Source organism: Bombus impatiens, unplaced genomic scaffold (genome assembly GCF_000188095.3).
Source record: "Bombus impatiens unplaced genomic scaffold, BIMP_2.2 scf_2222, whole genome shotgun sequence".
NCBI classification, from domain to species: domain Eukaryota; kingdom Metazoa; phylum Arthropoda; class Insecta; order Hymenoptera; family Apidae; genus Bombus; species Bombus impatiens.
Genome location: NT_178641.1, coordinates 1,103,971 through 1,119,564, shown reverse-complemented (window position 1 = coordinate 1,119,564; position 15,594 = coordinate 1,103,971). Strand labels below are relative to the sequence as shown.

The 15,594-nt window shown below is 38.8% G+C and overlaps 1 protein-coding gene across 4 annotated transcripts; it reads left to right on the top strand.

The window, feature by feature from the left end:
• Positions 1–16: 16 nt before the first annotated feature.
• LOC100740075 (serine proteinase stubble-like) lies at positions 17–9,749 on the top strand. 4 transcript variants are annotated; one of them, XM_024371950.2, is made up of 12 exons: positions 17–182; positions 345–976; positions 1,109–2,908; positions 3,113–3,193; positions 6,139–6,324; positions 6,692–7,030; positions 7,870–7,946; positions 8,016–8,116; positions 8,206–8,305; positions 8,396–8,608; positions 8,819–8,932; positions 9,064–9,749. In XM_024371950.2, exons 3-12 carry the CDS (start codon positions 2,812–2,814, stop codon positions 9,217–9,219), a joined length of 1,464 nt encoding a protein of 487 aa, XP_024227718.1. In that variant the 5' UTR covers positions 17–182; positions 345–976; positions 1,109–2,811; the 3' UTR covers positions 9,220–9,749. The 4 variants fall into 4 exon arrangements, with proteins under 4 accessions (XP_024227718.1, XP_033180227.1, XP_024227717.1 ...); XM_033324336.1 differs by lacking the exon at positions 6,692–7,030 and having other exon boundaries at positions 23–182; positions 345–2,908; XM_024371949.2 differs by lacking the exons at positions 17–182; positions 345–976; positions 1,109–2,908; positions 3,113–3,193 and adding an exon at positions 3,210–5,296.
• The last annotated feature ends 5,845 nt before the right edge of the window (positions 9,750–15,594 follow it).

Genomic DNA, 15,594 nt, shown 5'->3' with positions numbered 1-15,594 from the left:
GAGAGAAAAATCGAAATGAATGTCGGCAGATATCGATAAACGAAGAATAATATTCGATCAACACATCTCGAATTTAGAGATCGATAGATCGAGCAATTTACTTAAATTAATCGATTAATCGAATATGAATAATTTCAATATCGATATGGCAACCGCTAGAAGAAATTAAATACAACAAACAAGTAAGTAACATGTAATATTTTTTCGTATCCCACTTTTGATTGTCGGATGAATTTGAGGATTGATGTTCGTTGATATTGATTGCGTTAATTTTCGTGTCACATGCGACTTTACCGATACAGTACAGAATAAGATTATTTAATTAAAAATACAATCGATTGTAGATTCCGTTGGAAAACATAATATCACAAATAAAAGGGTATTATTAAAAGAATCTGATTATGATCACGCATTATGGAAATGCTGTTATTCTATGTATACAGAAAGGATCAGCCTAGAGAAGAAGACTCAAGAAAATGTAGAGAGAGTAAGAAATAATGTCAGAAAATTAACTGGAACCCTCAAGGAAAGAGTGCTTAGAAGTCTGATGGCCTTCTTTCAAGAGACCAATTTACAATTAGAAAACTATGTGTAGCTGATAGTCAAAGGTAGGACGACAAGGAAGAACGAGCAATAGGAAGGAATTTAAAAAAGTGAGAATGCCGTTAATTTAGCTGTTTACGAGAAAGAGAGGGGCCGAAATCGGAACAGTTTTTAAAAACCATTATTTTTGGCACTTTCTCCTACATTCGAAATCGTTCTTGACGGTACTCTCACTCTTCTACTTTCACTATAATTTTTCATATGATTTCTGGCAAAGCTAGTTTCTAGCAACTAATAAAAAAATGGTTTGACATTAAAAGGTAATTTCACCTTTGGCACTAAAAATGTTGTACATAAAAACTAATTGAATATGACTTTGGGAAATTTAGATTTTTACGGGTTTAGTACAGGTTTACCACAATGATCGACGGTGGTGAGTACACAGATGTCTTTGACTAAGCTTCAGACACTTTCAATATGATGTTCAATAACAAGAAGTTAAATAAATTAAACAATTGCTATTTATAGTCAAGAATGCCATTTTGATATACTTCTATGTATATAGGATGTCACAGTTCGAAGAGTGGAATTTCTGCATGTGGACCTAATTCGATAATCAGGGTCTGTATAAATACAGAATACGAGTTGAAAGTAAGCGAAGGAATCGTCCGGTGCATCCGAATGAGGAAGATAACGATTTGGAAAGGAAAGAAAGAAAGGTGGAGGGGTAGTGAGAAAAGCCGTATGAAAGGAACTATCAGGAGAGAGAGAGAGTGGTCTCTGGATGCTGTATTTCCGTTCCTCATCAGTAGTCAACCTTATGCCGAGGATCTCCTCCTTTCTTCGCAGTGTCATCGGGTAATCGGCGAAGGAAAGACGTCAAAGTGATTCCGATCGTGATGGAAATGTAATTGAAATCAAACACCTGTTCCTCTTATCGTTCTAAGGATCGGTACTTTTCATTCATTTCGGTCATCGTCAGTCGTGGGTTGGCGTGTGCGTATGCCAGTGTGCGTGCGTGGGTATGTGTGCGCTAGCATAAAGCACCAATCGATCGAGTAATAATCTACGATTAAATAATTAATAACCGGAGGCAAATGTATTGTTGGATATCATAAATGCAATGGTCCGCGTGGAATTTTTGAAGGAACTCGTGATCCAGACAATGTTCACCGGTTTCAGCACGCGGTGTGAAAAGAAACGGTCTGACGAATGCTCATGTTTATCGTTAAGCAGCCCCTTTTGAACGTCACGTGGCAAGAGGAAGGGAAGAGAACGCGTGGCAGGCGTGCAAAGATGGGAATTGTCCTACCAAGAGTATTTCGACGAGCCGATTCATACGTGCGATTCAAATCGGCATTGTCAAAGTCGAAAGTTACTGAGTCTAACTTTCACTAATAACCAAACGGTGTAATGCTACGGTTTCACGCGTGTACCGCACGTTCACGGGACGTCGTAGGGTACTGAGAACGTGTTACGAAGCAACAACCACACGAAGAGACGACGTGCCACTTGTTTCGGTGGCCTGGTTTCACGACCCACTTTTCTACCGGACCACACTACGTGTGAATGCCTTCGCTACGCTTCGCGTATTCTTACGGTACACGAACGGTATCCAGGAAAAAGACACACAAAGTTCAGAAATGAAATTAAACATTTGCAGAACTTTTCAGGCGTTCCTATCGAGACAAATTTTCTCATTAATGTGTACTTTGTGAAGAAAGATAGAGACCCTCATTTAGGGGTAGGATCATATTTCATCGTAAGATTACGACTATATATTTAGACGAGTCGTAAGTTTGTTCGAGTTGCAATTATCGTCGATAAACGATAAAAATAGAAATGTGATCGATCAACGGTATTCTTCAGAATTTAGTATCTTTCTGGCCTGATTCGAGAGGATTATATTTAAACATAAATAGATAGATAGATAGATGGATAGATAGAGAGAGAGAGAGAGAGAGGTTCTAGCAAGGATGCTAGATTATCGATTGAACTTTTTTATTGCGATTCTGTTCGAATAAATCACAGGAGCTATGCAAGTATCGATCGGTAATATCGGCGAGTTAACGTTTGAAAAAGATCGGGGAATAAAACTGTTTCGAAGGAAAAGACACTGCACGGAAACTGCGAATTTTCGATTCGCAAAGCGTAAAGATTTAGGGTGTTCCTTCGCATTGGTGAACGACTAGAGGAGCTACAACGAGTCGGCAACGAGTCAAATCTTTGTCGATCGATCTTGTTTTAGATCGCTGGTAGAAAAGAGAAATGAATTGGCTTGCAAGTTTACTTTTCACTCGGCTTCTTGTTGGATTCTATTGTCAAGCCGATATCAGGAAAAATGACCGGTATTTAGAGAATTTCGGTGAGTCTGAGTTAATAAAAGCAAGCGAATAGCATATTTACATACAGTCTATTCGTATCGTTGCCCTTAATTTTCACGAAGATATAAATTCACATGGATGAAAACATTTTGGCAGAACGTCGGTTATGTTTCTTCTTACATAACGTTTGTGCTAATATAATATAATATATAATATATAATATAAATTACGCATTTCGATTCTAGATCTAGATACAAAGAAGGAAACTGCGATGGAAAATGTAATCGATACAGAAGGACAGACACGATTTTTCGACGAACTCGGACGTAAGTTTTATGTGAATCTACACCGCGACCCAAAAATTAAACGATTCGAATCGTTAATAGATGTAATAGACTTAGATGTTTCATCTCGGAATTACAGTTAGGCAGTCTAATAACCAACATTAACTCTTAGAAGATATCACAAATGAAATTTCACTCAATGCGAATTTTCTTTCGATATTATCGGCCTGTGATAATATCGTCGCAATGCTATATAGTTAATTATTTATCGGAAACAATAATTCTTCTGCTCCTCGTTTATATTGCGTAATAATAAATCATTTGTGAATCAGCTTCTTTAATTCTACTGATGTTTCGCAGTGAACTTTCACCCATGACAGCTTATAAGGGTTAAAGTTTATTAAATAGTCTTAGTAATTAGCCTTAAGGTTTATTAAACGTAAAACGTTTTTAGAAGTGATCGAATTGTTTGGTGAGCTACTGTCGCTACTGTTGCTACTGTGCATATATAACATGCAAATATGTACATTATACGTGGGAAAAGAAAGGAAGAAAGGCAAAGAACAACGGAAAGAAAGGACGCGAGGACAACAAGGTAGGGGGAAGAAAGCAAAAGAGAGTGAAGAAGAGGACGAGTGGGGAACCAATGTCAGGAAAGACACGCTATCGTAGCAATGAGAAAGCTGACGTTGGTGAAAGCCGGGAACGCTTCTTTAGATGCCGGTAGAGTCTCGTTAGTCGGTGGAACGCATCAATTCGTAATAGGCTAAGCAAGAATTAATTTTTTTAAGTGTCGCAACGGAAACGATATTTATGGCATGAGCGTAAACGGTGATCAAAATTACACGTACAATAGGTGAACGTTGTTGATTAATCGACGCTTGTCTTTTATCGAGTCATTTAAAAAAAAAGGACAGATCCGAAAGGTGGTTACAGAAAGAGGTGCACAGAAAATTACTGAAATTTATCAGGTGACATACACAAAGTTCGATTAAATCGATGGAACGAAGGTAAAATGTCGAAGGCACGACGGTGTCGGATATCTTCCATGGATCATTGGCAACCTGCGCGCTCTTCAACGGTAACAAAGCAATTCGATTCTCGATGAAGTCGAGAGTTTTATCGGTAACAAGTAAATTACGCGTAACTATGGTACGAATTGTGACGACTCGTTAATACGAGTTCTAATTTATTTACGAAATAAATTAGAAAGATATCAGACCATGAGTGTCACTGCGACTGTACACGTGTTCCTAATAGTAACCGCTACTGCACTCAAGTACAGTAACTACGATGCAGTGACTTACGATCGTCCTTTGGCCTCTTCCACTACACCGTCTTTGTCACATTTACACAATTGGTTTTCGAAATTGCAGAAATCCAAGAAAAATGAAAGAGCAGAGAAATTTACGTTGCTATCCAACGGACAGTTCGTAGAACAAGACCCTCTCAATTTATGGATTAAGAAGCAACTGTCGGATAAAAGAAGCCCGAGGGAAACAAATAAACTGGACAATAGTTTGACGGTAGTTGGGGGTCAGAAATTTGATAATCCTGTACGTGAAATTGGCGTGAAAACATGTTTCGATCCGAGAAGAGAAAAGTCGTGGAACGATGGAGATTACGATCGTTTTGACAAGCCTCGAAACGCTGTTCGCAGAGTGTTCGTTAGAAATAAAGGTCTATCGGAAGGTAGGTTGGATTATTCCAATAGAAAAGACTCGTCGGAGGCTGACACGGTCGGAAATGGCGATTGGAGAAGACAAATAGCAGGGAGACACGATATACGTACATTTGATGATAGTGACAACGATAGTGAAAGTTATATTTCGACGTTGGATAAAGTTAACGTTCAACAACGACAGCTAACGAATGAACGTATCATCGATAACGGATATTCGAACGATACCAGTGAAGAAAATGATTTTACAGGTTTTCTTGATCGATTGAAGAAAAAGATGAACGGCGAGGAATTGGAACAGCTAACGTCGACAAGTTACAGGCAAGGAAGAAGACGTAAATTAACCAGTCAACAGCAAGGCACCCTCCTTGTCGAGGCTCTGAGGAAAAAACGAAATTACACGGGAGATCATCGAGGTCATAATAACGATCTGCAGAATGGCTTAATGGACATGTTGGGTAGAAGTACGTTTCGTACAATAAAAATCGAGATTGAGGAATATAATCGTGATTGACTTGTTAAAATATAAAGTCTCCAGTTTGAGAAAAGATATATTATAAAGATCGAATATCCTTCTTTGTAGAGTAAATCGAAACAAAAAACGAACAAACAAGCAATGCGGTGTACAACAGACAAAATATGTATAACGACGGACTATGGACAATTTACGATCGGTAATGATCGAATAAACGCTCAAAGACGTTCATTTGATACAATACTGGTACAATAATTCAAAATATAATAATCGAGCCGCTAGTCGTCCGACTTTCCTGCTCGATCTCGTCACTATGAGTTGAATTCACGATTTCACTTATGAAATCGTTATTCGAAACGAAAGCAGCCATGTGTTTATCTCAAGAAACAGACCGAAAGAAAAGCAACGCGATGCCGTATGCCACTCGAACAACAATGCTAGATACAAGACATGACAAGACACTACCCATAAAAAAATATAATAATCTCTAAAAGATCGAATGCGAGTGATTAGCATAAAACCATTAAATGATTACCTTGTAAACTGTTCTATTGCTTGAACATTTTTTTCGGATTAGCTTCAAATTTGCCCAATATAATCATGATAATCGTGTCTGATCACAATCCTCGTGAAATTTCTAAATATTTCGTATAATATACGCATGATATATCCGTAAAAGGTGTTCGAATACTTTTGCGAGTCACTGTAACGTTAAGGGGATGAAATTCGGAATATTTTTCCCTTATACGTTGTTTATTTTACGCGGTGCAGTTTTATTATCTTCAAGTGTGAAGAAATGGTGAATGATTGTCGATAACTGTTCTGTTTTAGTGATACCGCAAACGTGTACGTACAAAGGAACGACATTCGATTGTGGCCTTAGTATTAGTTGCGTTCTCGGAGGTGGTCGTCCGGTCGATCTCTGTTCCGGAGGATTGATATGGAGCTGTTGCGTCGACGACGATGACATCCCCGACAAAGTACCACGACCGACAATCGGGCTACTACAAAATGCTAGTGAGTTGTCATAAAATCTCTACAATTTTTATCGAGTCCTTTTCTCCTTGATAACCAATTTCGAAATATTTCGTTGTTAAAAGTTACTTACTCGTTAAGCCTCGATTGTATTACGTGCGATGCAAATTGTAAAAGATCTTTGCGGTAAAGTTAATTCTTTATGTCGTTTAATGTCGAGGAAAAAGGAAACAATGCAACATAACGATACTGATAATGGTGGGGACCATTAACTCTGATTCTGTTTCTGATACGTACGAAAACACGGTTTGCTCAGCGATATGTTGAATGGACCCGGTGATAAGTACAATTAAATGGAAATTGCGATTAATAAGGTAGAAAAGGTAAAATGAAGGTTGTTTAAACATAGCACTTTCGTTAAACTTGGGAAATCAACATCCCTATGTGGACGATGATGTGCAAATCTACGACAACGCGGCAAGGCCGAGCAAACCGACGTATAGCGGTCAGAACGAGCACGGGACGAGCTACCTGTACGCAGACATCGCAAACAAACCAACAACCATTTATGAGTCTTCACAGACATGGAATTACGATCGGCCTGTGCATACAAATCGTCCATCGGTTTATCATCCGCTGCAGCTTGATTATCCTCAGGATGAATATGACGTCGCTTATCCCGATGTTTCGGGAATTCACACGCCAAACGAGGACGTCTCAAACTCCGTGGATTATTCCAAATATCGTGGTAATCCGCATGAAGTCGCACCAATCAAAAGTTTTGCACCAATATCGTACTCTCCTACTTCTGATCGTCACGTAAAGAAGTCGGTCAAATATTTTATATTACTTATTTTTTTTTTTTAAATTGGAATTATTTACAAAGTTATTAGCGATGTTACGGAGAATATAGGTGTCATCATGTGCGAACTATTAATATTATGGCAATTTATCGAGTAATTTTGCTTTCCTTGATAGAAATTAACTAATCGTGTTTTATTGCCTCACAAATTATCTTTCAGAAAGTTCGCGTTATTCTTCGAAATTTGTAAGTCGACGACTTAATTGATCGCAGAATATTTACAATGGAATATTAGTGGGTCAAAGAATAATTATAATGGAATATTAGTGGATCAAAGAATATTTATTGTATTTTTCTGACGATAATCATCGCCGCGAATAAACGAATACCAGAACAGAAGAAAGCACTTTTCCTCGCTTAATGTCTTTCTCTGTCACTTCTCGCTTTGCACGTTTTTATACATGTGGCTTTATCGCTATCATACACGACAACGATAAATAGATATCAACGATAAACTAGGTGAAGGATAGTAAGCAGATGAAAAACGAAAGAAAAATGGGAGAAATGTAGAAAAACGTGACCGCGTGCTATTTACAGAAAGAAATTTACAGACAAGAAGCATGAGATCTTGGATAAGTTCAATTTGAAAAAATGTGTTAATACGATCGTGATATCAAATATGTATTCGATATCGATATCGGATACCGCATTATTCGATTGCTTTAAACCAAAGCAAAGCTTCTTCCTTGTATATGATACAGATTTTGTTTTGCATTATATTGCAGGTTGCGGTGAACTTTACACGAGAAGTAATAGAATCGTAGGTGGGCACAGTTCCAGTTTCGGTAGTCATCCATGGCAGGTAAATTTATCGTAAAATTTAAAAGAGTCGAGAGAGTCGATCGTTTTACGTGTTTCCTTCGAAATTTAGGCTGCCATTATCAAATCTGGATTTTTAACAAAAAAGTTGTCATGCGGCGGTGCCTTATTGAACAACAGATGGGTCGTTACCGCGGCTCACTGTGTCGCAACGTTAGTATGCAGAAATACGTAGCAAGAACATTTTACGATTCGTCACTACCAACTTGAATGGTAATTATCAATGTTTCTTTTTCCTACAGAACACCGAATAGTAACCTGAAAGTTCGTCTTGGTGAATGGGACGTTAGAGACGCATCCGAACGATTGCTACACGAAGAATTCAACGTCGAAAGGAAAGAGGTAGGCGATGAGCTACGTTATTTAATTTTTGTATGCGAATTGCGCCGTGAAACAGACGTAGAGATTTTATTATGGGAAATTGTCTCGCAGGTTCATCCGCAATACTCGCCAACCGATTTCCGAAACGACGTGGCATTGGTGAAGCTTTCGAGAACAGTGGCGTTCAAACAACATATCGTACCTGTCTGTTTACCAGCCAAGAATCTCAAAATTTCTGGACGCACAGCGACAGTTGCCGGTTGGGGTAGAACTAGACACGGGCAAAGTTCGGCGCCGTCGGTTCTTCAAGAGGTTGATGTGGAAGTACGTGCACCAGCACGCGTATCATACTTGGACTCAATTTTATTTCAATCCTGTTGCGTTCTGTAGATCATGATCTAAAGTCAATCGTGTATTTTCATTTCTAACAAGTTTCTTATACGCATAATTTCCTATCTTAAATACGCATACGTTAAAGTTCTTCTTAAAATTCGAATAGCGAAGTTAAATCACATACGAAGTAACGCCTTTCAGGTAATCCCCAATGAAAGATGTCAGCGTTGGTTTAGAGCGGCTGGAAGACGCGAAACCATTCACGACGTCTTTTTATGCGCCGGATATAAGGAAGGTGGACGAGATTCCTGTCAGGTAAATTAAACTTGGCTTATACAGAATTTGCATTAAGTTGGTGCATATGAAATATTTGACAGACCAGTAGTGCCTATTACATTTCGTTCTATCTAATTTATTGAATGATATAAATACAAATACGATTACAGGGGGACTCGGGTGGTCCTTTAACCATGTCCGTCGAAGGAAGACACGTATTAATCGGTCTCGTGTCATGGGGTATAGGATGCGGTCGGGAACATCTGCCAGGTGTATATACGAATATTCAGAAATTCGTACCTTGGATCGACAAGGTTATGAGTTAGATTTTGTAATTTATAAGGACATAGGAGATACATAAACGAAATCGAAAGACGTAGCTCGACAAATGTGACGAGATAACAGTACATGCAAAAGCTATGCTGGAAGATACCAGTTTATAACGATCGATCGTTTGCAATATAATTTTATATGCTGTATAGTTACGGTATTATAATATTCAATGTAATATAATTCATTGTAATATTCAATGCCGGACAGTTTAATTTTTACATTTGTGAATCGATATTAATAGCAATGATTCATATTGCTATAAACTACTTAACTATTATACGAACAATTGGAATACAATCTCTGTGTCGTTGAAGGAAATTGTTACGTTTTATTCAGATTATTAGATCTAGTAAATCCTTAGAAAACTGAAGGTAAGTATGCATCAGGCAACTTTTCCTTGCTACTTACGATTTCTTGTTCGTATAATAGTAGTTCATGTTCAGACAAATGAATTCAATCATGAGAAGTTCATTTAATCAAGCATTAACTAAAGTTTTGTTTGAATAAACGCGTTCGGACTGATTACACTAGCGTCTTGTTATAAATTGTAAATGGCGTAATAAAATTTTCGAATAGTCGGTATCGTAGAACATGTTAAATGAATATGAAACTAGTAACGAGAGCGACGTAGCCCCCAGACATGTAATTCCTATATTCGCCTCAGCAAATCGCAGAGGCCATAAGAAACATTCTGATTCTTTTCGAAATCGGTATTTCAGAACGCGACACGAAGTCTCGTATGGTAAGTTCCATGCTCGTACCTTTTAGTGACTAGTCGATAAGGCGCTTCGATCGAAAAGTTAAGATTTACCGTGTAGCGCCATCGTATGAAAATAACTCGAACTTGGTTGTCTCCGTCTCTTTCACGTATTCGACGTATTATGGATAACGTCGATAATTACACAAATTTTTTATGAATTAAAAAAGCTAACAACAAATTTACTTTCTAATATACTTGTCAAATATAAAAGCATTAAATATATGTGTCCATATTTGATTTGGAAGTTATAATTTTGTTAAACTTCTTTGTTGGAAACAATAATGTATGTTTAATAATGGTTCGTAATTAATATTCATTTAAATAACATTTTTCTGTAATAGATGAAATATTATATATATACTAACTTAAAATTAGAGTTAAAAAAATTATGAAAAGTAGTTTAATTATCGAGTAAGCTCAATGGTTTAGTTTATATTCTTCGCGTTTGATGCTTTCACCGAAGGATGGCGTTAAATACGAAATCCTAATTTCTCGATCGCCGCTTCCTATGGTGGTCAATTTGTAAAGTACAGTTCCCGACTTTAACAGCCTTATCTCTTCCATTGTAGTTTCCAGACCCGTGCATACGACCGTGGTCAAGTCTTTCCCCTACATATGTACATGTTCATATATACGTATCTGGTCAATGGTCCGATACAACGACGTCGATAATGAACTATATCTCTTTTTCTTATTTCACAAATTACTTAACCTCAACGCGGGCAATTGGATAGCTAAGTACCCATTCCTATACTTCTTTTAACAACTTTCGTATTTCCCTGTCAAAATGTGTTTCGCATGTTTCCCATATTTTTACGTGGAAAATGTAAAAGTTCTCAGTACTCGACGGTAAACTTCAAACCCGTTTAAATACTCGTTAGATAATCCTTGCATAAGGCTTAAATAAAGAATCGTTCGTTGTACGAGACATTGGAGGAAAATTTGATCCAGTGTAATGTTTTTATCTCGAATGAGCGATTAAATAGTCGCTATATCTGTCGGTGGAGCGGTGGTTACATTCAGCAACCATGGAAAGCGTTTCGTATTTTTGGCCTGGCTAAAAGCTTGGCAACAACTGGATAAACCACGAAGGAAGTGTCCTACACATAGAGAAGGAGATAGAGTGGATAAGGGTATGGCAGAAGAAGGGGTAAAGGAGGAGAGGAACGGAGTACGAGGAGTATCGAGTAAAAGGGAGGAGAAGGAGAAAGATAGAGCGAGTGAAACGTCGAGACGTGGGCGGAGGGTAAGTTGCTAATTAGAGCCAGATTAAACGCTTGTCTGGGGAACCATTTTCCTTGCCGTTCCTCGCCGTACCTCGCCCGTACCTCGCAGTTCCTCGGCATGCTCGGTAGAGGACGAGTGCGAAGAGGAGCTTGCCGTGCTCCGGAAGAGTAGGGGTGGAAAAAAGAGGAAAGTAGGCAAGGGTGGCTAAGGTTGCAACATGGAGGGGATAACTCGACTCCGGTTGGAGGCAGGACCGAGCTTAATGAAAAGTGTTTGCCCCGTAAAAGTTAAGATTAATTGGCGCTCGGGGGATGGTTACCGCGGTAATCAGCCAGTGCCAGTGGTTTTCAAACGTAGCGTACTTGTTTCGCGTTACATCGTATTTTCTTTACAATTTCGTATATCTTTCGCCATTCTTTTCATTCTTATCGTTCTTCCAATTTGATTTCTACACTTTAGTTACGTCAATCCCATCTCTTCTTCGACTTTGTCTTAGTAACAATGTACATAAGTATAATCCGATCATCGTGTAACGCGCGTATAACCTAAATAGGTTCCATCGATACGATATTCGATCAGATGAAATTGATTTTTAAGAGGTCGAGCCGAACGTAACGGCAGCAGGCTGATTCCGTGGTTTTCGCGGTTTTCGTTTAACGAGTTATACGCGTGTACATGCATGTATTATAAATTACGAACTTGAAACGGAATTGTCTTCGTTCCGCATCGAGGTAACGCAGTTTTCTATTATTTCGGTTGAGCGTTGCTGAAACGAGAGGTTAATTTGGCGACACCTAGTTTCATTAACAACGCCATTAAAAGTAATGGGCGGTGAGGGCCGAACTTGACGATGCGGCCACATGGGGGCCGGAAGATTCTAATTAGGAGATAGACCTCGAACCGTAGCGTAGCGAGAGTCGAAGAGCGAAAGAGTCGGAAAATCGAATGGATAGCGTTAGGAAAATAAAAGGGAACGAAAAGGAAGAGAGGGAAAAGAAAGGAAAGCACAGGGAAAACAGATATTATTGAAAAGAAACGCCGAATTGTCTAAGTAGACAGGTAAATAGTAAATAGATTGGGGTTAGGTTGGGGTTAGGTTGGGGTTAGGTGTATTAAATACAATATTTACAACGATTTCTTGTCCAACGATAGTCGATCGATGGATTTGTTCGTAATTGAATATCGTCGATGAAATAAAGACGCGATCAACGGTAACGTGGAAAATTATCCGGCAGTCTAACAAACGAAAATGTTCTGTTTTTACGAACGAGTATAAAAACTTGATACGACCATCGTTTAAAATCTATCGTTATTTCTTGATAGTTTATCGATATAGTCATGATAATACTTATATCACGCGGTACGAGACCTTTCGTACATGTATAAGTTTCTAAAAAATATTTTCGTGACTCGCCATACGCGTATGCAGTTGAGAAATTGAATATAAAGTATATATAGGTGACTAAAGGTAAAAATGAAACACGTACGAATATTACACGCGCATGTACATATAGCTCTATCGGTTTAGAATTCCTTTTAGATAAATCTCTGTAAATGCTTATATTGTATCACACTGATACGTTACACATTATCGAATGATTATCACACCTTTCGGTTTTCGTGTTTCAGATTTCGTGCCTTGTGTTACATGTTTCACGCGTTCCCTCCAATACTTTGTACCGTTCGAATTAAACAGAATCTAGCGAAGGGGATAAAGTACGATTAAGAGGATTTACATATACACAAAAGCCGTAGCAAATCGATACATGACACCAATTAAGATTTATCTATCGCCAGCGATACCTAATCAAAGCATTAATCGGACAATCTTATCCCTGTGATAAGAACAGATGAATTAACCATCAAATCGTTAATTACTTTTCAGTTTGGCACCACTAGACTTTAGAACGATATTTATTCTAAATCGTTATCGTTAAATATAATTTCGAAATTTACGATGATCCGGCTAATTACGATTATCAACCGTTTAACTTTGTCAAATTGAACTTTGTATTGGGCAAAAACACGCAAATACGTTTCACGTGAATGGTAGTTACGCGCGTGTACGCATCGACGTTCGCAGGTTCCGCGCACACTGGCCGATTTTTAGCTACGCTACACGAACATCGATAAGATGTAATATAAATTAACGAGACGCTAATAGCCGAAAGTATGTAACACGTGCTTACGTTGTTAAGTTAAAAATAATTATTTCAAATTACGATCTGATCTTTTCTAGATAATAATCGAGCGACACGATATAACGACACGAGTCGGTGCGTATAATAATTGTCGGGACGAGCGGCTTTCGGAATCCTTGGATTTTCTCGAAACACGGTAAGAGAGGAAAAATAAGCTTGGTTTATCGTGACGGAGCATAATCATGGGTTGAAAATTTTTCTGTTTGCTCGACGACCGAGGTTGAAAGGTGCTACCTGCATATACGTGCACGCGCCGGCGCATATTAAACGCACGTTGCATCGCAAACAGATCGTTGCCACTTGCGCCCATTTCTCAACCGCTTGGATAATTTTTCGAATTTCCAGTTTGTCCGAGAACAGGCGAGCTAAAAGCGCAGCAGTATACAGGATCAAGGATTCGCGAGAAACTCTGGGCAACTATTTTCAACAGCAATTACAACAGAATGCTGCAAGCCCGATACTTATCAGTTACCAGTTTCGACGGATGGAGATATTTTAATAGAAATGGATAACAACGTTGGCCGAAGAGCAAACAAAATACGAACGTAGCCCATCGATCTACGTTTGGTAGACACGGGTTGGTGTATTAGGAGGAACGTTTAAAATTTTTATTTCGTATACGTACGTTGAACGTGCTCCGATCCTTAAGTAAATATTCTTCCCTCTGTGTTATTTGGTTAAAAAGCGGTCACCGGTGAACTAGTACCGTTTGCCTTCGACTCGTATTCGGTTATGCTGCGATTTGTCAAGAGTATACAAGGAATCATAACAAGCGTGAAAGATACGGCGATCTGTCATTCTTTTACGCGCAACTAGTTTATCCGTATAAATTGTCGAAATGAAAACAAATCGACTTACTAGGAAAAAGAGTAAAAAAGTGATTTTATTCTTGATCGGGTAACGAAACACGGGCGATAAAACGCGCGTATCATCGAGGCGAGTAAATAAGACGACAATTGGCAAGATATTAACGTTCCGAAAATCGACGTTCCTTCGCTGGTTCTAAGGATTCCTTTTTAGAGAAATGGGAAGAAAATTTCATCGAACAGATCATTTTTTTTTTTTTTTTTTTTTTTTTTTTTGGTATGCCCACCCTTGTTTCCCCTCGGACTTTCCTCCCCTTCTTCTAGTTTTTTATAAGTATACCAGGAATCAAAATCAATGTCTCGATAAGGGAACGATATTTGAGAGGGCTTAGATACGTTGAACTAAACGCGGTTAAAAACGAATAGATTTTTTATCAGCAGGATAAGCAAATGCGTTGTAGGACCCACGTAAAATATCGCGGGACAACCGATAACAGACCGATTACTTGAAAACTGGGTGTGATACCTATTAGGCGGCTATTAGCTGCTCGATAAGGCGACAGATATCACCGATATTTCCTTGGAAAGAGTCACGAATTTTATACGATCGAACGAAACGTAGATGGGCTTGAACACCAGCGGAACTTTCATTTATCGTTGATTCTATCGACTCGATCAACTTTTCCTAAATTCCAAACGATTAAAACCGTTGGTATCCGTCGTGTCTCTCGCTCGCAGCCTTCGCACGTAAACTCGTCGTTGGTACTTTCGCGTTTTTACCAAACGTTATCCAATTATTTTTAGATTATCTTATTCTATATACGCGTATACACAAATGTAACGAAAATCGAGAGATCGTTCATCCACCTCCGTTTTCTCTCGACCGATCACGTACCAGCAACTGCACATATCGGTTATCCTTATCGTATTCCGTGCTCGTCGTTGTTGGATCGAACGAAAATCTCGTTTCATAAGAGAGAATTCACTCTCCGTCTCTTCTTGCTCTCGTTTCCCATCTTCCTCTCCTGCAGTCCTCTTGCCGCCGCTTCTAGTACCGCCTTTTCCTCTTACTTCGTCTCTCGTCACTTCCACTCGCAATTCTATTTCTCTCTACTCTTCGTAACTTTGCCTCTTATTTCCCTCCCTGTTCTTTCTTGTCTCCTCGTCTCCTCGCCTACTTTCATAAGAGACGGATCGAACGAGATACAGATCTTGCTCCTTGATACGCGAGCAGCGTGCAACTCTGCCCTCTTTAATTAAAGCGCAGAGATGGCTTGAAATCTGATTTCTGGATTCGCGAAACTTGACGTTTCCTTCGGCTCTCGAAACTATTAGGATCCAAAGTCTTTTATCTTTTCTCGTCTTTTATCTTTT